This window comes from Manis pentadactyla, chromosome 3, assembly GCF_030020395.1.
Source record: "Manis pentadactyla isolate mManPen7 chromosome 3, mManPen7.hap1, whole genome shotgun sequence".
NCBI classification, from domain to species: domain Eukaryota; kingdom Metazoa; phylum Chordata; class Mammalia; order Pholidota; family Manidae; genus Manis; species Manis pentadactyla.
In genome coordinates, this window is record NC_080021.1 from 96,050,632 (window position 1) to 96,071,512 (window position 20,881).

The 20,881-nt window shown below is 36.8% G+C and overlaps 1 protein-coding gene across 2 annotated transcripts in view; it reads left to right on the forward strand.

The window, feature by feature from the left end:
• Positions 1 to 20,881, forward strand: part of TAF3 (TATA-box binding protein associated factor 3) — a 183,321-nt gene that overhangs the window by 154,942 nt on the left and 7,498 nt on the right. For both annotated transcript variants that reach the window (XM_036908159.2, XM_036908158.2), the window contains exon 4: positions 1,908 to 1,990. In XM_036908159.2, coding sequence (XP_036764054.2) covers positions 1,908 to 1,911 — 4 coding nt within the window. In that variant the 3' untranslated portion in view covers positions 1,912 to 1,990. Of the gene's footprint in view, positions 1 to 1,907; positions 1,991 to 20,881 lie in introns of those variants that run through there.

Genomic DNA, 20,881 nt, shown 5'->3' on the forward strand with positions numbered 1-20,881 from the left:
CAGGTTGTTACAATATTTTGACTATATTCCTTATGCTATACATTACATCCCGGTTACTTATTTATTTTACAATTGGAAGTGTGTTTATATATATATATATGTATATATATATTTTGTGAGGGCATCTCTCATATTTATTGATCAAATAGTTGTTAACCACAATAAATTTCTGTATAGGGGGGTTAATACTCAATGCACAATCATTAATCCACCCCAAGCCTAATTTTCATCAGTCTCCAATCTTCTGATGCATAACGAACAAATTCTTACATGGAGCACAAATTCTTACATAGTGAATAAGTTACATGGTGAACAGTGCAAGGGCAGTCATCACAGAAGCTTTCGGTTTTGTTCATGCATTATGAACTATACACAGTCAGTTCAAATATGAATATTCATTTGATTTTTAAACTTGATTTATATGTGGATACCACATTTCTCTATTATTATTATTTTTAATAAAATGCTGAAGTAGGTAGATACGAGATAAAGGTAGAAAACAGTGTTTAGTGTTGTAAGAGAGCAAATGTAGATGATCAGGTGTGTGCCTGTAGACTATGTGTTAATCCGAGCTAGACGAGGGCAATAAATATCCATGTATGCAGAAGATTTCTCTCAGAACATGAGGGGGGAGGTTCTAAGCCTCACCTCCAGAGGATGATTTTTGATTGGTCCTGGACAAATGGTGAAATAACTGAGAGGCAAGGGGATGGAGAGTGCTTTCAAAACAGGCTGTTCATTCAACACATATGTATTGAGTACTTCTTATGTACCAGGCTCCACTCAAGAGAGTGGGCAAAGTCCTAGAACTTGATGTGGCAATGGATTAAAGAACTCCAGAGGGGGACAGGTAAAAACATGAAAAATAAGTATATTTGGTCAATGTGTAATATATTATATGACGTAATACATTGAGCATTGTTAATATATTCTTTCCCTTTAGAAGCACCACACTGCTCCCCTATGACCTAATTCTTGAGCTTGAAATATATAAATAGGTGGTTTGCAACCAGTTATTGCAGTGACTAGCAGTTCCTAGATAGTAAGGTAGTACCCAGGACCAAGGGCGTTAACATCTGACAATGCCTGGGACAGTCCCATTCAGCAGAACTGTCCCGCCTAAATGCCAGTAAAACCCTTGTTGAAAAACTCTAATATAGATAGTAAGTTGAACTCCATAAATTTTGTTCAGTTTGTTCACTCAAAGTACTTACTATATCATAGGATCTGCAAACCAGAAAGTGTGGAGACACCTTTAATATTACATTTTATTTGTATATACCTTTCCAGCTATTACCGCAAATATTGTGAGATCTTGCTTATTCTGCAGTCAGTGCCTTCTCCATAAACCCTTCCCAAAGTTTTTTCTTTTACAGTATTTTATATCTTTTTACAACTAACCAAAAACTGGGTCAGTTAAATGCTATATTTACATTTGGTATTTCAGCTTTCCTATGTGATAATTAAACTTTAATGTTTTTGTTTAATGTTTTTCAGGTCCCATCAATGCATGAATTTTATCGTGAGGTGGAGATATCATTGCATTTTTTCTATTTATGTTGAGTCTGGCAGTTACTTAAGTGTTCCACCAAATGATCTAGATAACAATTTTTGTTAAAAGAAAGGCTGACAATAAAACTCAAGAAATTAATCCAAACTAAGAAAGTACAGAAATAATTCCCATATTTACAGAAAGTGATCAGAGTTTGTAGAATTTCTCATGACACCAGGTAGCCACCAGCTGTAGGGAAACAAAAACAAAATAGGCCAGATTATCTTTGCCTCTAGCATTTTAACTACATTTTAGGCTTAAACTTGCTTATCAGGTTTGTGGAGATGAGAAAGTAAAAGAGGTGGGAGGTACTTCTGAAAAAATGTCTTTAACTCTGCTATAATAACTCCAACAGATAAAAGTGGAGCCAGTTGTTCCCGCCCCCAGCCCAGTTATCCCCAGGTTGACTCTCAGAGTTGGAGCTGGCCAAGACAAGATGTAAGTATCATCGTTTTGAATTAGAGTGAACTAAATTGAACTTGATCTTCTGTACTCTTCCCTAACAGATTTAGAACTCTATAAACCTTCCTCTACATGTATGGGTCAACTTTATTTTGAGAATTCTATACTTTCAAATTCTTACTGGTTTCTTATAGTAAGTACTTAACTGCTTTATTTAGCATATAGGGTCCCTTTTTCTACTTCTTTTTCTCTTTTTTAAAGACTAGACATGACATTGTTTCTGCATAATTCTTAAGGTCCTGGTTATCCAAAAAATAAGAAACTACATATTGAATGGACTAAGTTCCATATTACACTGGGGGATATAATCTTACCTTCCCATATACATGTTCTCTATAACCATGACAAAGAAGGAAGATTCTCTTCTTGCTCAGAAGGCACATGGTTTCATTCTGTACCTGTAAAACAAAGATACTACCAAAAGCTTGGTGAAACAGTGTATGATAGTAACAACTGAAGTCTTAATTGTCTGCTCTTTTATTTTTAAGAGGGAACTGTGAATATAAACCCCATATTTGTTTATAATTTGTCTTAATTTTCATGGAATCATCATATCAGTCTTACCCTTCTTTAAAGTGAATTAGTTGGCTATCTTTGGTTCATTTTTTTGGGTATGAATTAAGGCCTACAGTGCTCTTACATGATCCATTAAGGTGATAAAACATTTGTTTGTTTATTTATTTATTTTTGTAAATCATGTTGAAAATTATTCTTCTTCTAAAACTATAATATCCTTTAAATGAACTTCACAAACTAAAAGTGCAAGTTTACAACCTTATTTTTTTACAAGTCTAAAAGATTAGTTTACATTGCAAACAATCATATTGTGAAGAAAATAGGCCTATGAAGCATTTGATTCTTACTCAATTTTTAATCACAAAAATGAAAGTAGGAGCCATGAACTTATTTGGAAGGTAGGGTAGACAACAGAAAATATGCTTTGGATTCTCAGTGTGTATTTTATGCTGCTGCTTCTGGTAATTCCAAATGCAATGTGACAAAATAGTCCAGTATCATGATGAGTGGTAGTATAGAGGTGAACATGGTCTTCAAGGAGACCATATGCTCTTTCAAAGAAGGGGAGAAGAAAGTCTGTGTAGTTCATACTGTTCTTACCTAAGTTATCTGTGTAATTTCCATAATTTCCACATTACTCTTTTGGCTTGAGCCAGTAGAAACCAAGACAATGGGTGGTGGTGTTGCTTACAAGCTCAGCCAATGTAGCAAAAATACTATAGATTCTGTTCTTTTTAAATTAGATACTGGTATACCTGGTGCTTCTATCTTACTTAAAAAAATCTGAATAAATGTCCTTATCCCTCTCCCAGTAGAGGACAGAGGCTGATTATGATTAGCAAGGAAACCCTGCTAAAATAACTATTCACACTGTTTTCTTAGAAACTCTGAATGTGGGCTCATTTCTCAAAGAGGAAGAGGTTCTTATTTACTATCAACAAACACTTTTCTCCTTCTAGTTCATATTTGTATCTGTTTTCTCAGTAGTTTACCATTGCTTAATCTCTAGTTCCACAACAAAGTTTGGCTTGTTCATCCTCTTGAGAGAAATAAGGTTTGTAAAGAGATATTGATAATAATTCATTTCACTCACCCGTAAGCATCTTTGGGTCACTCTGATATCTTTATCTTTACTGATAAAGAGTATTATCAGTAAATTGTTTATATGCCTAAGATGTGAGATATGGAAGATGTGAGAAATAGGTCCTATTACTATGGAACAAAATGTCCAGTATTAGGGAAATTATAATACCCAGACATTCTAGACAAATTGCCCATGAAAATAGAACATTATATACTATGTTAACTTTTAAGATTTTTAGGTAAATAACCCCTGTGTTATATGAATAATTATTAATCATTTGACCAAAGTCAAATGCAAGGAAATACTTAGAATGTACAAAAGAATAAATTTAATGAAATATATTACATTTTAAATTAAAATGAAAGAGAAAAAAAGAGACCTAGGTCACATAGTAATAAGACTTTATGTAAAATATAGCCAATTAGTAAAGGATTTTAAAAATCTAAATCAGAGGTCAGCAAACTATGGCCTATTGGCCAGATCTAGCCCCTGTCTGTTTTTGTATGTCTTGTAAGCTATAAGAATGGTTGAAAAAAATTTTTAAAAAGAAGAGTATTTTATGACCCATGAAAATTATATGAAATTAAAAGTACTCTTTTATTGTTGTACATAAGAATACATAATTTATTCCAGAGCAGCAATAATGGAAAAGAGACAGTAGATTCATATAAATATGCCTTTACTTCCTCAGTGTACACACTTGGGAGTATAATGATTTCTTTCTAGGTGAAATTAGTGAGCAGACTTGGATTCAAAAAGTGAGGTTTTAGTAGTCCAGGAGAGGAGGTTTATAGCTGAAGGACAGGCAAAGAATAGTCTTCTGAAATTAAGGGAAAAAGAAAAAACTTTATAGGGTTCAAATTATAGCCTCTCGTCGGAAAATCTTAAGACAATATTTAGTTTTTAAATCTTCTTAAATGAAGAAGTTATGTCTTCTGCCCTTGATCTAGGAAAGTACTTTGAGGTTAGATGATTTCCTCTGTTCTCTAATATTGTTCCTTGAGGCAAAGCAGAGGTACCTTGTTTTTGCTTTAATTTAATGTGCCTGGAAACTCTATCCTAAAGGGTGTATAGTGAGTCCAGTACCTATTCCTGATAGTGCTAAAATTCAAGATGACTGCAAGGATCTCAGATTCTTTTAACATGTCCTCTAGTGACAGTATGCAGAGTTCCCCTTAGTCCATATTGAAGATGAAACTGAAATACTAACCCTGAAATTACAATCTTAACATCTATGAAGTTTGTTAGAATAATATGAAGAAACAACACACTCAAGTAACTGCTAAAATATCTGAGTCTGGCTTAACAATCAGGTAGGTTTCAGCTTGCCCAGAAGCAGCTTCCTGGAGCTAAATTGATCAGGATTGCGAGGTCCCATTTGGACTCAGTGACAGAGAATGCAGTGAGTGTAATGCCCACTGTTTGGGGAAGAACCAGTGGCAACTGATTGTTGTCATCCCAGTCTAATCACTTACTGAGTCAGTTTTGAGCAAGTGTGGAAAGAGTGGGCTAACCAACAGCATTCATTCATGTATTCTTTTCTATGAAAATAGAGCAAAGTAATGTGATTGAGTATCTTGGGGATAAGGACAGTGTAGATAGGATTGTCAAGACAGACATGGCAGTACAGGACCTGAAACTCTTCCAAGTTTAAATGTGTGGCTTTATTTATAAAGCTCAAAATTCTGTTAAAGGAGCTTCTCATAAAGACAGATGATTTTAAATACTAGTGAGGTAGTAAAAAATGTAAATGTATGTGTATATAAAGGTTTTTGGGGTGACAAACGGTGATGGTTAGGGGTTATCCATTCTACCTCCCACGTTTCTCAGATGTCCCTTCAATGCTGTCCTCTTGCCAGTGCTGGGGAGGGAGTGTCTGCCTGTTGTCTGTCTGCCCCTTCGCTTTTCTCACTGAGTTTGGCACTCTAATGCTAGCTGTGTCATTTGGACTGGTCAATGGGGTGACAGTCATGAAGAAGCTGTGAGCTGGTCCTTCTGCTCTGGGACTCTGCTGCCCTCATTAGTGAGCTCATCAGGGAAGGGGTGAGTCATTGGGCCCGCCCAGACATCCAGTAACAAGTGGCCACTTTTTCTAGTTAAATCTGATAGTGTATTTGACCAAGTGACACGGAATCATTTATGATGCTTTTCAGAGAACGATATCATTATCAGTGATAATTCTAAATTTTCTTTCAACTGAGAGGTCACAATAAATGGTGTCTTCTACAAATTTAACCCTTTTCCAAAACAGGCAAGTCATGGTGAGATATTTCTCAGTGACCACTTTAGTGCTGGCAATCCCAATTTTCCTCCTGCTAACGTTTTGATCTCCATCATCAGTACAGCCATGAGTATTAGATTTCTTACTATTCAGGAAATTCTTTCATTAGACCTCTCTTAGCAGAGGTGCTGAAAACGTGATGCTTTCCTTCTTGTGAAAGTAATTCAGTTTTTGTTGCAGTTTACAGAGCTTGGTTTATATCTGGAAGGGGGCTTTTTAATAGTTGGAATTCCTAAATTATTTATATATACTCTGAAAATCGGAGCTAAAATTTTCCTTTTAATCTTGAAAAACATAAAATATTTATAGATATTTGTTGTCCTTTTATGATCCAAACTTTTCTGATTAACATTTTTTGGCAGTATAACTAGAAGTAGAATATTAGATGGGCAATTACAAAAACAATTATTTTTAATATTTTAAAGAAAATAAGCATACTTATATTTTTTAATGTAGCCAGGTTTAGCTGAAATACATCTAACATGAGTCGTGGTTTTTTAGTGAAAGTTTTTCAAAAAAATAATAGCAAATGGTATTTACTCCCACTTTCTTATACTTTCTATACTCTAAGTGTTGTTTATTCACATATCTATAATTTTTGTCCAGTCTAAACAAATTTAGGGTACCTTAATGAGCAAATATATAATAAAGCTACTAGAAAATAGAAGTAGTAAACTAAGACCAAGGAGAGAAAAAGAAGGAAGTGATAAGTGTCAGATATGATTATGGCTTCCTACCAATGAGGGCAAAAAGTAAAATATATTTTTGGAAAGGAAAGTACCTCTTAGTTTCTCAGGAGAGAAAAAAGTATTTTTCAAGGCACTGCAACCAGATGTCAAGAAGTGTCTTCCGTAGCAGCTTTTACAGCAGGTACAGAAGGCATTCTTTCCTTTTTTTCTTGCACCAATCCCTGATCCAAGGCAACAGCATAGATGCACGCACAGTGAGGAGGGCTCAGGAAGAGTCTTTTTGTTTCTAGCTGAAACAGTCTTTGGTATTTGTACTAGTCAGGACTCTTGGTTGCAAGTAACAGAAACTCAAATCCCCCTAGCTTACTGGAACAAGGTAAATGAGGTTGATTTGACTTTAGACAAGGCAGTATCCAGGCTTCAGAAAGTGTTGTTACGGCTTTTCTCCAGGTTTTTTTCTCCGTCTTACCTCCATGGGGGCAAAGGCAGTCCAGGTGGCCAGGGCTCATGTGGTCCTGAGTGCTCGGTGTCCCTGCTTTCACTCACCCATTACCAGTCCCCATCATGGATTGCAGTTGAGGGGAGATCCCTGTCCAAAGGGCAAATAGCAGGTTCCAGAAGGAAGGGAGGACTCTCTTAGAGATTAAGGGTCAGAGGCAGGCAAAATTCTGTTTAGGGAAAGGGAGTCAGATTTCATATTTTTATAAAAGCATGTTAAGGAGGCAGGGCAAAGCAACTCGTTGGTTTAAGAAATGATCTTGGGAAGTAAAATTCAGGAACATTTCAGAGCATTGTCCTGTCAGACTTGGAAGGTTTTTGCTTTTCCAGTTTTAACTTACTTCCTCCCTTCTAGTAAAACTGTCTGCTTTTGATTTGGAAAAAAAAAAAGATTGAAAATTGTTGATAGTTTTGTTTTGCTCTAGTCAGCTTGCTCCTGATACTGAAACATTTCACAGGTATTTTGCCTCTATTAGAAGCTAAACAACATGAACAATGACCAACAAAAATCTTAGGAATGACTGTATTTTGAATCTATGGTAAATGACTTATTTTTGATGCTAGTGAAAGGTGATAACATGACAAATGAAATTACCTAGCAGCTGAACCACTAGAACACAAGTTGTGGGTTGTATATATTATTCTTGCTACCTTATTATACTACTTATAAATTCAACAGACCCAAACCTTTCTATCTCATTTAAAATTCCATGAGGAAGCAGGTAGTTAAAATTTTTCTTATTCTGGTCTTCAGCTCTTTTCTGACTTTTCCACACAAGTTCTTGGCCTACTTATATTACCCTCTCGTTTTTACTGACCTAAAAGTATGATGAAATCTCCAAGTTAAATTTTCTCACCCTGGCATATTATACTTTGTTCATTAACACCAAAGATGCAGTATGTTTAATAGAAAATAGTATGCTGTCAGAAAAACTGGCTTTAGGTTTTGGAAAGTGCTTTTACTACATAGTAAAACAAGTGGAAAGATTATAATCAAAGCATTTCCATCTTACTTGTAAACAGTTAGGGCAGTCTTCCACTGATGCCACATTAGACGACTTGGGAAAATTTACTGGATTCCATTCTAATGCAATTAGAGCTAATTTTGTTCTTTAAATGAATAAAAGGTCAGCCAGTAAATCTAGCTTATCTTGAGTCCAGACTTCAATAAATTGTTTTATTTAATTTGTTGTAAAAGATCTTATCCTTAATGGGTCTAGGTCTTATTAGTTCACTTAGGTTTTAAAATATTTATGACCACCTTTTTAGATATGATTTGAATGATAGTTAGAAAGTTTCTCTTTGCAGTGTTATCAAAGCCCAAGATCACTAATTGAGTGAATATAGGAAGGTACTTAAGATTTGTTATCTAGAAAAAGCTGATGTGAACTTCCAGAATTTAAATGTTCTTTAACCTGTGACAAGCAGAGATAATTTAGCTATATCATGGTAACCTTTGGATACTATCTGACTATAATTCCCCCTAAAGATCAAGCTACACACACATCTAGTATTTAAAAAGAATACATACCTACTGATGAAAACACTTAGGCACTCTTAATATTACTGACAACAACATCGAAAATGTAGATTCTTTGTTCTATTATTTCCTGTCATTTTATGGGGCTATGATATTAAAGAACTTACGTAAAGACTTTAGAGGCATAGTGTAATGTTTCTTCTCTATTCCCACTCCCACCTCTGGAGCTTATAGGATGGGTGGGTATTCATGTCCCCTCAGAAATTCTGTGAGTTTGGACGTTACAGCCTCTTTAAAGTGTGGTTGCCAAATGTGGATTGAGGAATATGTCACATGTGGAACAAACTAGCCCTGCCTGTTTGGACTTAATCTTTCGGGTTCAAGCACGGTGTCTATCTCCACAGCTTTTCCTCGGGGCTCCATGTGGGGTACGCTCCCTTGCTCCTCTTCTGTGTCCCCCTTCACCCCGCCTTTCCTGCCCTGCCCTCCCCAAAAGTCCTTACTTCCTCAGCGCCTCTCCTTGGTACCTTCCTCGCTTTGCTTTTCCTCCCGCCCTTCCTGGGGTCTGAGTCTCTGCCCTGGGCCGGCTCCCCTCACTCCCCTTGGGAAAGGCGATGGCGCTCCTCCCCCACCCATTCTCATTCCCCAGTGCTTACTCCTCACATGTGCTTGCTTCCACTTCTTCAGTCCTGAGCTCACTCCCTCTGGCTTGCTGCCCTGGGAGCTCTGCCCTGATGGAAGTCAAGCAATGCACTGGCGAGCACGGGCAGCCTGGCCCAACACTCTTGTCCCACACACCCTTTTTGAAATGCTCCATTCCTTCGTTTTCTTGATTACACTTTTCTGAGTCTCTCGTTCTCGTTGTTCCTCCTGGTTTTCTCTTACAGACTCCTTCTTCTCTTCTTGCCCTGGCCTACTCACTCTGCCTTTCTCTCTAGATTTTCCTCTTTGTTCTTCAGGGTCAGTTATGCAATGATGATTCCCAAGTCTAATTTCCAGCTCAGATTTCTTCCCCAAGATGCAGGCTCGTCTTCCTAGCTGCCTGGTGCACAGTTCTGACTGGATGGACCAGAGGCATTCTAAACTGGGTATTTCCAAAACTGGGCTCACCATTACTCCTACCAACCTAGCTCTGCTCTTTGTCTGTTGGCAATGAAACCAGAGCCTTCATCTTCAGGCCATGTTCGTTTCTAGGGTAACTTGAAAGCAGACATGACTGACCAGTAGAATGGGGAGCTTTTGTGCATGTCAGAAAGCCAGACTGGACATCTGAAAAACTGGGCTATGAATGCCTCCCTAGCTCCATAATGGCTCAAGTTTAAGGGAAGAGAAAGACCCTGTCCTGGGATGTCTGCTCTGATCTCACCTGAACTCTCAGCATCGTATGGCTCCTAGGCGACAGCTGCACATGCTGTCTCCCTTCGCTTGGGTGGACACAGTGGTCAGCAGTACCAGGCCAGGAGTGACGTCTGCCCTTACACCCGGACATCTGCTACAGGCCCTGAGCAAGGATGCCTGCAGCTAGGAAATGAAAAACTATTGAATACAATGAGAGATTTTGCTTCCTAGAGAGAATTTTTAAAGTCTTCCACTTTTCAAAGCAAGTACACCACACATACCACCCTACCCCTGTCCCAGTTCTAAGCTCTCCTCTCACAACTTAAACATTGCACCTTTATCAGCCACGGGCATCCAAGTGTGATGCCCAAAGAGGAAACCATGGCCCACAGCCAGCTGATCCCCAGTCCCTGCCACTTGTACCTGCTTACATTTCTCATACCCTTACCCTCACCATTCTTGCTGCCACTAATTCCACACTCACTCCCCCGGAGCAATCCATCTAGGGCCCTTTGAGCCCTTGTGGCTGCCTTACATGTTGTAGCAAAACCAAACTGCTTGCAGTTTCCCCTACAGAAAGGGATGTTCTCCCTCTTTCTTTTCTCAGGTCATTGTATCTGCATTGAATGCCCTCTGCCTCCCTGCCTCACACCAGAGACATACTCATCATTATCCTTTAAAGCTGTCATTTGTCCTTGGAAGAAGTAATCACAGCCGCCTTCCCATCCTGACCCCCAGCTAGCCATCCCTCTTGCTGTTTTCATCCACATTATCCCACTTGGTACACTTCATGTATCTGCTGTGTCTGTCTTCCCCTGACCAGCAGTTCCTTGGAGACGGGGTACATGCCCCCTTCACCTTCTATCTCAACTGCCAGAGGAGGAGGCACAGGAGGCTGATGAGAAGCACTCACAGATTGTGCCAGCCTCTCAGCCGCTGAGCCAGAGAAGTGGTTCTCATGGAGCAGGCTTTCCTAGATTGGGAGTCAGCAGCGGGACAGAGTTTAACTCAGTGACTTTTCCAAAGTGGCTGTCACATTGGGGGCAACTGTGTTTTTATCAAGTAAAAACCACTTGAAGTAAGAAAAAGAAAGCTAAAGGATGCGGGGGAAACCTTACAAAAATGATAAGAAAAGCTATTTTTGCTATTCAAATCTTTTGTCAAAGATTACTTCTTCCTAACCATGGCCCTTGGTATTTTACTTAATTTTAGAAGTAGTTTGAATAACAAGATGTCAAAAATAAGTTGCTTAAAGGAATTGGAAGGTCCTCAGGTAGAGTGACTACATTTCCAAATCTGTTTTAAATAATATGTCAGTCATTCTATGGTCTGTGTAAAAGGGGAATGTGGATTTTTTTGACTTGTATTATCTTTATAATAACAGATGTACCACTCATATATGCTGAATAGATGATAAATGACACCCCTCAGTTTGAAAACAAAATTACCAGAGTAGCTTTTCCCCCAAAGTACACTGTCCATTTTTGGCTCCATCTGACATACGTAATTAGGATTTTCATAAACAAGGATTAAATAAGAATATCTGGGAGACAAAGTGTATAAAACTCTGGTCAGGACAATATAAACCTTCAATAAATGTTAGTTACATGTTTCTTTCTTTTAATGCTGACTAGACATTTGCTTTAAAGAGAAATACTTTTCACTACGATGTTACCTGTATTCTTTTGTATCCTTTGGTAAAGTCCTTTGGTAAATGTACTGAAAGAAAAGATAATTTTCAAAACAAATTTTGAGCAGGCACTATTAAATATGGGAGTACTTGGCTTTGTTTCTTAAATCTTTTTTTTCTGATTATAAAAATAATGGTCGTCTTTTTTTTCTTTTTCCTTTTTTTAAGATAAACTGTTTAGAGAGATCTATAGCTTCAAAAGTGAATGTTCCCCTAAATCCCACCATCCCAGTGATCACTGCTGGCTATTTGGTGTGTTTCAGCAACTTGAAGGGAAAAAAAAAGATAGGATTATCTTACACATACAGTTCTACAACATGTATGCCTCCTCCCCTTAACATCATAGAAATTTTACCTGGTGCTGTAGGACATGGTACTTTATTTTATTCCTGCATCATAATTTATTTATGTTTTCAGCCACCAATTTTGGACACATGAGTTGTCTCAGATTTTGCTATAACAAATAAACAACATCGTTGTATATAGATCTTGTTTTTTCAACTGCTGCTTGGTCAAAGATCGTGAACATTTAAGATTTGTAAGAGATTATTATACCAAATAATCATCCAAAGGCCATTCCAATTAAAAATTCTACCAACAGTGAGAAAGAAATGATGACCATACGTAAAACAGATTCGTTTAAGTCTGAAATTCTAAGAGATTCTGGGGAACTAATATTTTATATCTGTAGCTAGATCCGTTCTTCTCCCTCAAGGACCTGGGAGTTCATTTTATAGAAATCCTTTCTTCTTCAGGGGGAGCTTCTAATTTTGATTTAAGAACAGTTAAAGTGTTTACTCAGGCTGTTCCCAGGTGTCTTCCGAAACGTGTAGGTCTGGGGGCTCTTCTCCATCTCAGGTAGACTTTTTTTGTGAGTGGTACGTTATTCATGTAAAATGTAATACTGCAAGTAATTATTTTCTTTGAGATAACATTTGTGCCTTGTAGTTCACATGTCAGATTAATCCGGGAAAGGGACCTGGTAAATATTGTGAATTTATTCAGATGTTCATCAAGTATCCAATTTAAAACAGTTTTTAACATGGTTGTGTTACTGCTATGTCGAGGTTACCAGGTAGGCATGTTTCTTAAGTCTTTGTGGGTAGTACCTCCTCTTTTTGGAAGTGTCATAAATCCCTTGTGAATTTATAAGATGCTGCATTGTTTGTGCTCTGTACTTTTAAAAGTTTGTTTTTTTGAGTCATCATACAGGTTTTTTTCCAGACATTTCACAGAGTATGTTGTGTCAAGCTTAGCCTTTTCTCAGGTGTGGCAGAGGTGACCTGTTATGAATTCAAGTACATTTTCTACCAGCTTAACAACCAAGAGGAAATACGCCCAAAGTCCCAGAGAAGGATCTGGGCTGAGACCCTGTATGCTGTCTTGAAGTAGTGGTAAGGTAAAGCCTATGCAGACTACCTGGACTGTGCGTGGGAGAGCGGTCTGCAGGCAGAGAGGACACGGGTGCTGCATCTCAATAGGCAAACACAAAAGACATCCCTTCCCTTCTATAATACAAATGTTTATAGTTTTCTACTTCTAGCTTGCTTAGGTCTTCTGGTATGCTGAATGTTAAAAGCCTCAAAATTTATATATAGATGACCCTTGAACAACATGATTTGAACTGCTGGGCCCACTTATATGTGGATTTTTTTCAATATATATATATTGGAAAATTTTTTGGAGATTTGCAAAAATTTTAAAAACATTTTCTTTTCTCTGGCTTTATTGTGAGAATACAGTTACATGACTTACATAACATAAAAATACATGTAAACAACTGTGTATGTTATCAGTAAGGGTTCTAGTCAACAGTAGGCTATCAGTAGTTAGGTTTTTGGAAAGTCAAAGAAGTTACCTGAGGATTTTTGGCTGCACAGGGATAGGCACCCCTAACCTCCATGTTGTTCAAAGATCACCTGATTATAGTTATATGGTATTGTAAAATACCTATCTGCATCATTTATTTGTGAATCTCCCATAAATTTTCTTTGCTGTTCTAAATTTCCTATGGAATATAAAATTAGACACCATGAAATTGCTTAGCTGTTTATTATTGGCTGGCTTGGAATTTCAGTCTATAGGAATCACTGGTAACATTAGCAAGCTTTTTGAAGGAAGAGCCTGGAATTTCCCATATAGTGCTTGTATACCGTAGGTACTAAATTAAAGCTTGTTTGATGGAGACTACAAATTTCAAGTTACCTTACTGTATGGGCATGTTTAAAAGCTGCCATCGTAGTTTCTGAGGTTGTAGTGTACCAATAATATAAACCCTGCAATGAATAGTATTCTCTAGCCATTTCTTTTATTATACCTCAGTGTAGGATACAAAACCTTTTGACTCCAGGTGTAGATAATATTAACAGGGTAAAAATATTATTGGTCCACAATCCAAAGTTTGAAACATAATGCTCCTGGTGTATTTATATATATAAGCTATGTTGTACAATACTTATCTGGTTTTCTTTCAGTATGTGCTGCATCTTAATTATATCATTCTAAAACTTATTACATTTAAAAGACCTTTAAAATTCCCTTTAGAATTATATTTTTTCTAATAGACCTCTTTAAAATTAGGTATGTATTTTAAAAGGATTGTTTTATTTTCATTTTAGATTAACTATTAGAGCACATCTAGCTAATATTGGATATTAACCTGCTTTTGAACATAATTTTAATGTGTGTTATGACCCAATTGAAGAAATACTGATTTATCTATATATGAACATGGGATTTCTACTAAAACACAGAGGAGCATTTAGAGTCATTAATACTGTTAGGCTCACTGGTTGTGAAATAAGATGAACAGAATGAGTAAATCACAATTTTAGGTAGTAAATGACCACGTTCTAATTTTCCCTCACCAAACCATTCAAAGACAAGTAAGGCAAAATGTCTTATACTTTTTTATTGTTTTCATTGTTTCATTTATGTAGCTCATAATAAATCCAAGGAAATTCACATATGCCTAACATTTAGACCACTTTCAAAGTACGATGACAGGGTAAATTTTTAATTACCTCTACTTCTTTCTTCTTGCCTTTCCTGTATGAATTGTTTTTCTGTATGCACACATACACCTAGACATCAGTACAAGTGCTTTAAAATATTATCATTATTTATTTTAAAGTAAAGAAACTAAAAGAAGAAAAATAGCTCCTAAATAAGGAATCAATTTTCAGATTGTCTGGCGTTTGGCAGTCTGCTCATTTGTGCTCCCTAATGTAAGCATCTGAAGTAAAACAGTTCAGAGGTCAGCTGTCAGTCCCAAAGTCTCTGTCCCTGGGCCGTATCTGGCAGGAACAGAGGGAAGAGGAAGGAAAGCATCAGCAGGTGCTTTCAGAACGGCCGTGCTGAGGTCAGACTCTTGGAGTCAGATCCAAAACAGCCCCCACAAAAGTGAACATTGTCATTGGCTCGTGTTCTTTCTTGACAGAACACTCAGGCTGAGGTTTCTAATTGTCTTGCCCTGTAGGCCATTCTTGATGACAGAGGCTACAAGAAAGAATTTTGAGGAGACAAGGACCAGAATCTGAAGTAGCTCTTAACGCTCACTCTAAATTCTTATTCAGGCCTCTAAGTGTGCAGGAGCTGCGTGACCTTCTCCTTCCCTCTTTTTTTGTTTATCTCTCTGTCTTTTAGAATGATCTTAATTTTGACCATGACTCTGAAGTCAGTGAAATAATTTCAAAAGTCCTTTTCTGCCTCAGAGAAAATCTTAGAAACATTCATTTATTATATGTATATACTTTTTAAAATATATGTATATATACAGTTTTTGCTTTAAACTCCCTTGGACACTTTTTTTTTAATGAACGTTATTATTCATGGAAGTTCTTTATATACTAAAGCAACCGAAATGATAGTTCATTAAATATTAATGTTTATTATGAGTAATTTATTTTATTTGGCATGTGGAGAAACATATCTTTTTATGACATCTTATATTTTACAGTTTATCAATTGGACATGTTTCTACAAACAAACTGTTAAAATCCTCTTCACTTTTATTTTGGAAGACCATTTTTATTATCAAAGATATAAGATCAAACAATCTTAAGAGGAGAATACTGCAACTCTCAGAAGTGCAAATACATACTATATGTCTAAGTGGAAAAACATTTATTCATATATCTCAGGAGTATAATGTATTTGTGTGTATATAAATAAAATATATAGAATCACTTATTTACTTATTTTAACCCACAAAGATGAAAATAAATATGGGTGTGTATATGCTCTCTCTATATAAAACATCCTATAAATATATATAAATTTTTCCCATGCTAATTACAAAAGAAGACAAAAATTCCTGTAAAGCATGATGGTTTTTGGTGAAGACTCATCCATTATTACCAAATTTTAATATATTTTAAAATAGTACTGTTGGACTTTCCAAACATGACTTCAGTAATAACTGAATTTTATAACACTCCAGTGAGATACAAATCTTACTCACAATCTTGTTCATTTTTCAAGTTCACTTAATATCTTACTGCTTTGAATGTTTTCTGATAGCTTGAGACATTATTTAGTGCTAAAATGAATGAACAAATGAACGAATGTTTATCTTTTATGGTTAACTTGCAACTTTTGCATATTTTCATATAAAAGCATCTTTTATTAGATAATTACTTTTCTGTAGACTCCAGGCTCAGGGACAAGTATTAAAAGTAATGTCTCGCTGAGTTGAATGTTCATTTCACTTGGCTTTGCATCTCCTTAGCAAGAGCACACTCTTAACTTTCTGCAGAGGTGCAGAAGCCTTTCTGAAAACACAAAATCTTTTAGAAGTTTTGACTCCTGAGAGTGTAGCTTTTTAAAAGAATCGTGAGAGTGCCTTAGACTACTCCCTCATGGGTTTACATTTTTAAAATATTGATCTTCATTTAACAAGTATTAATCTTGATAACATACATAATATAACTGTGTGGAAGGAGATACACTTGCGCAAATGGTAAATTTGAATCATGTTGGTTCCCTCAGGAACATAGATGTAAATAATCACAGTAGAAGGTAGAAAGTATTACAGACTATAAGAGATGCATCTAAAATTGTTTAGATGTTCAAGGTGATTACTTCCAGCTAGGAAGCGTTAGCCTTGGAGGGAGCAGAGTTTGAGTAGAGACCAAAAAGGTGAGTAAAATTTGGAAATGGAGAAATGTGAAGAGGAAAAATAAAATAAAAAATGTATTAAGGCAAATAACCAAAGTCCATTTTACTCTAAGAAATTTCAGTAATACTCTGTTGATATGGTAGCACGTAAGTGCCCTAGCTTTATTGTGTTTTATGCTCCTAAATCATTCTGGATAAAATGCATATCCAGCATTGTTAAAAAAAGCTTTTATTACTAACATTTTCAAAAATAGAAGAATAAAATAATAAACTTTCATATATCTATCACCTAATAGATTTAAGTTGTCAAAATGTTGCCACATTTGCTTGATCTGATCCTTTTCTTTTTTCCTGCCCAAGGCATTTCCTAGCAATCCAGGCCGGAGGACAGTTTACCTGTACACCTGTGCATCTCTTAGCGCTGGGTTCTTTTCTTGTATTACCACATGCCATTATCATAGTAAGCATTTTCCTTGCTATTAGCTGATACCTGATCCATGTTCAGATTTTTCCATTTGTCTCAAAAATATCCTTCAACCACTGGTTTGTTTGAATCAAGATCCAAACCAGACTTAGATATCTTAAGTAGCTTTTTATCTAGAGCCCCACTCTCCCACACTCCTCCTCCCTTTTACCATACAGTTCACTTTTTGCAGAAACCGTATCATTTGTCCAGGGGAATGTATGCCTTACTTTCTGGATTTCTCTGTTTATTTCCCTGTAGTGTTATTTAAATTGTTGTTCTATCCCTGTAACAGGCATTTAGCTCTAAAGACTTACAGCTCTGAAGATCTGATTAGGTTCAAGTCCAGTTTTCTTTTGGCGCGGGTCTTTGCTGCTTTGCATTTCCTGCTGCACGCTGTGAACCTGTAATGTCCACTTACTGACGCTCAGTGGTGCTGGTCACTATTTTGTTAGGAGTTGTGAAATGGTAGGCTTTTAAAAACCTGGTCATTCCTCTCACATTTACCAGCTGAAATCCTTCTATAAAGGCAAAAAATTTTCCTTCATCAAGTAGGGCACTTCGGTTACTCTGAAATGCAGTTCCTACAGGAAGGACAGGATAAATGCTTAATTGTGTCATTTTACTTGGCTTGGGTGTGAGGAGTTGATGTTATAGTTTCCTCTTGTAGTAGCTGAGTTTTCGTTTGGGAAAGATTTCACCCCTCTCGCCCTCCCTCCCTCCCTTTATTCCTCTCTCCAACTCTCCCCTCATGCTGTCAACTACTTCATATTGTCTCTGGATTTTAACACAACCCATGTACCTCTGATGGTTTTCTTACTCTCTGGTACAAAGCGTTCAAAGCGTTCTGGGTTTATCTCATGTATTTCCTGCACAGACCTGGATTTAGTCCTTCCCTCATCAGTTCCTTTTTGTGGGGAAGGGTTTCCAGAATCACAGTCTGGTACTAGCAGTGCATTGCTACTGAGATGTCCGTTGCTTCTAGGTTGTTACAAGGGACAGAGTTAGGAAATAGGTATTTTTGAAGAGAAACGTTAGGAGTTTATACTGTTGTTTCCAACTGAGATTTAACATTACTGTTGTTTCTTTGAATTTATTTCTACATTTTTTCTTTTGCATTAGAAATCTTGATTCTTAAAAGCATAATCATAATTACTTGTTTTATTCTAACTACATAAAGTAATACCCTTTATTAATGATTACTATAAGTAATATAATTACTATTGAATGAAGTTAAAGATTAAAATGTTTTTTAATCTGTTTGTTCTTAAAGTAAATCCACTATGGTTGTATTTCCAAAATGCTGCCCTCCTTGAGCCACCTGAATTTTTTTTTTTTCTGTGTGAGTGTTTGTGTTACCAACATGATATGTTATACATTGATATGATATAAAAATACATTTCCATTTATTTTCAATGTATAGGCAATTTTATTATCAATTTAATTTTCTGAATATGTGAAGCATTTACTTGACTCCAAAGATAAAACTGTGTGATAAGCTCTATCCAGAGAAGTATGGCTTTCATCCTTTCCCTACCAGTACCTTCCTTACTGTATAAGTTACTGTTATTGTTTCTTTTTGTTGTTGTTCTAGTATATCATCTTTGAATATGAGGAAATACATGTCATTTATTATTTACTTGCGTGTTATTGCCCATTTAGGATATTTTACAGATTTTGAACATTAGACAGCCCAAGTGTAATCATTTGGGTATCTCCTTTGGAAGTGAAGATTCTACAATGGCTGTATTTTCCTCTAATTACTTGATGTAGACTGTTTCATTTTCAAATAGGTCATGGCTGAATTAAAAGATAAAATGTTTCCTATCTGATATGTACTTTGGCTAGGACAAGATAAACTCTCCATTTTATGAGATGATATAAATACTCAAGAGACAGGCCATGAATGAGCTTGAGGAATTACATCCATTTACAGTTGTGTTAATTATATGAATGCTGGAAGTTGAACTGTGAGAATCAAGCAAGAAGAGTAAGAACGATTGATTTGAAGGATCAACATAAAACCAAGTCTCACAATTGTCTTTGGGTATTTGTTCCTTTTGACCAAATGTGAACTATGGAAAGGACTATGTTGCAACTTGGCGTTTTAAGTACTGATACTCTAAAATATAGTTTCTCCTAAATTCTGAATATTTATTTATATACCTAAATGAGATAAATTCTTTGGTATATTTTCTATTTCCACATAACAAATGACCCTAAAACTTAGGAGCTTAAAGCAATAAACATTTATTACTTACTAGTTTCCTGCGGGTCAGGAATTTGGGGGGTTCTGATTCAGCTCTCCTGTCATGCTGCTGCCAGGGCTGTAGTCATTGGAAGGCCTCACCAAGGCTGGAAAACGTGCGTGAGCTCACGACCAGGGCTGTTGGCAGGAGGCCTGCATCACTGGTCACATGGTCTCTTCCTGAGGCAGCTTCAGGGCCTCAATTTAGAGTAGCTTTTCCAGAGCGCGTGATCCACACGACAGCAAAGCAGAAGCTGCAGTGTCTCTTAGGACCTGGCTTAGATTCGCACACTGTTGTTGTCCCAGTTTCCTGTTAGCTGTACCGGTCAGCCCACTGCTCTTAGACTAGGAGGCTGGCTACTCCACTAGGGTTTAGTATTTCTGGGACTTTTAAAATAAAAGTAAGAAAGCGAAACTATGAGTTTTATGTAACCACTGACCCAACAATGCAGTTCTATAATAATATTATAGTGAAATATTATAGGTATATAATTTAGTGGCCTTTGTTTGTTGTAAGGAGAGGTTAGTTTAAAATGCACATGGTAATCTGTTTCATATGGTAGTTTAAAAGGTGCATGGTTTTTCTGAGATTGCTTAAAATTTTAAATCTGGAGAAGAAAAGTGAGTTGTGGTTTAAGGAATATATTTTTGTTTTATCCAAGAGGTTTTTCTCCTAAACATTGAAGAACTTCCCTTCAGCTTTGGAAAGCTTATGTAAAACTCGTGGAGGTGATCACAAGTTTTACCTATGGCACCATTTGTTACCACTGTAAAATGGCCGTTCACTTTTAAAGGTAAATAAGTAAGCCATTGTGAGGGAACTTTTGAACTTCGTGTTCAGATTGGTAGCCAGTTATTCAGACTTTGGTAATTCAGATTACTAGCTTCATAGTGTTTGCACACAACAGCTAAGTAATGAGGATCATTAAGCTCCCTCTGCAGATGATCCAAACTGTGTTTGCCTCTAACCTGGGAGGCTCCATGTGGCTGCAGAGGTGAGGATTGGCTCTTTATTGACTTGTCAAGCTGTGAGTTTGCATCACAGGCCAAGTAGCTCATGACCTACTCCATTTATTTCACTGTTTTGTGGTGGGGAAACAGGTAAAGAAATCCTGCTGAAAGTCCCTCCTTCTGCACGTTTTTATGAATAATGCCAGTGTTTATAGCAGTGAGGGCATCCTGATCAAATCCTCCAAAAGATGTAATGTTAGCAGCGTGGAGCCATTGTGGGACGCAGCTGCAGGCGGTGTTGGTTACTCTGCCAGGCGTTGCTTTTTCAACAGAAAGCACTGGAGGAGAACTTACTATGCAATTAAATAGGAGGGAGAAGTAGTCATTCACGGAGAAAAAGATGGAGATGCAAAGCACTGTTTAGAAGTATGAAACAAAAAAGCTTGGCAACACAGGCCAGTAGGAATCCAGAATTGTATTTACAGTGATCAGCTAGGTTCCACAAAAAAGT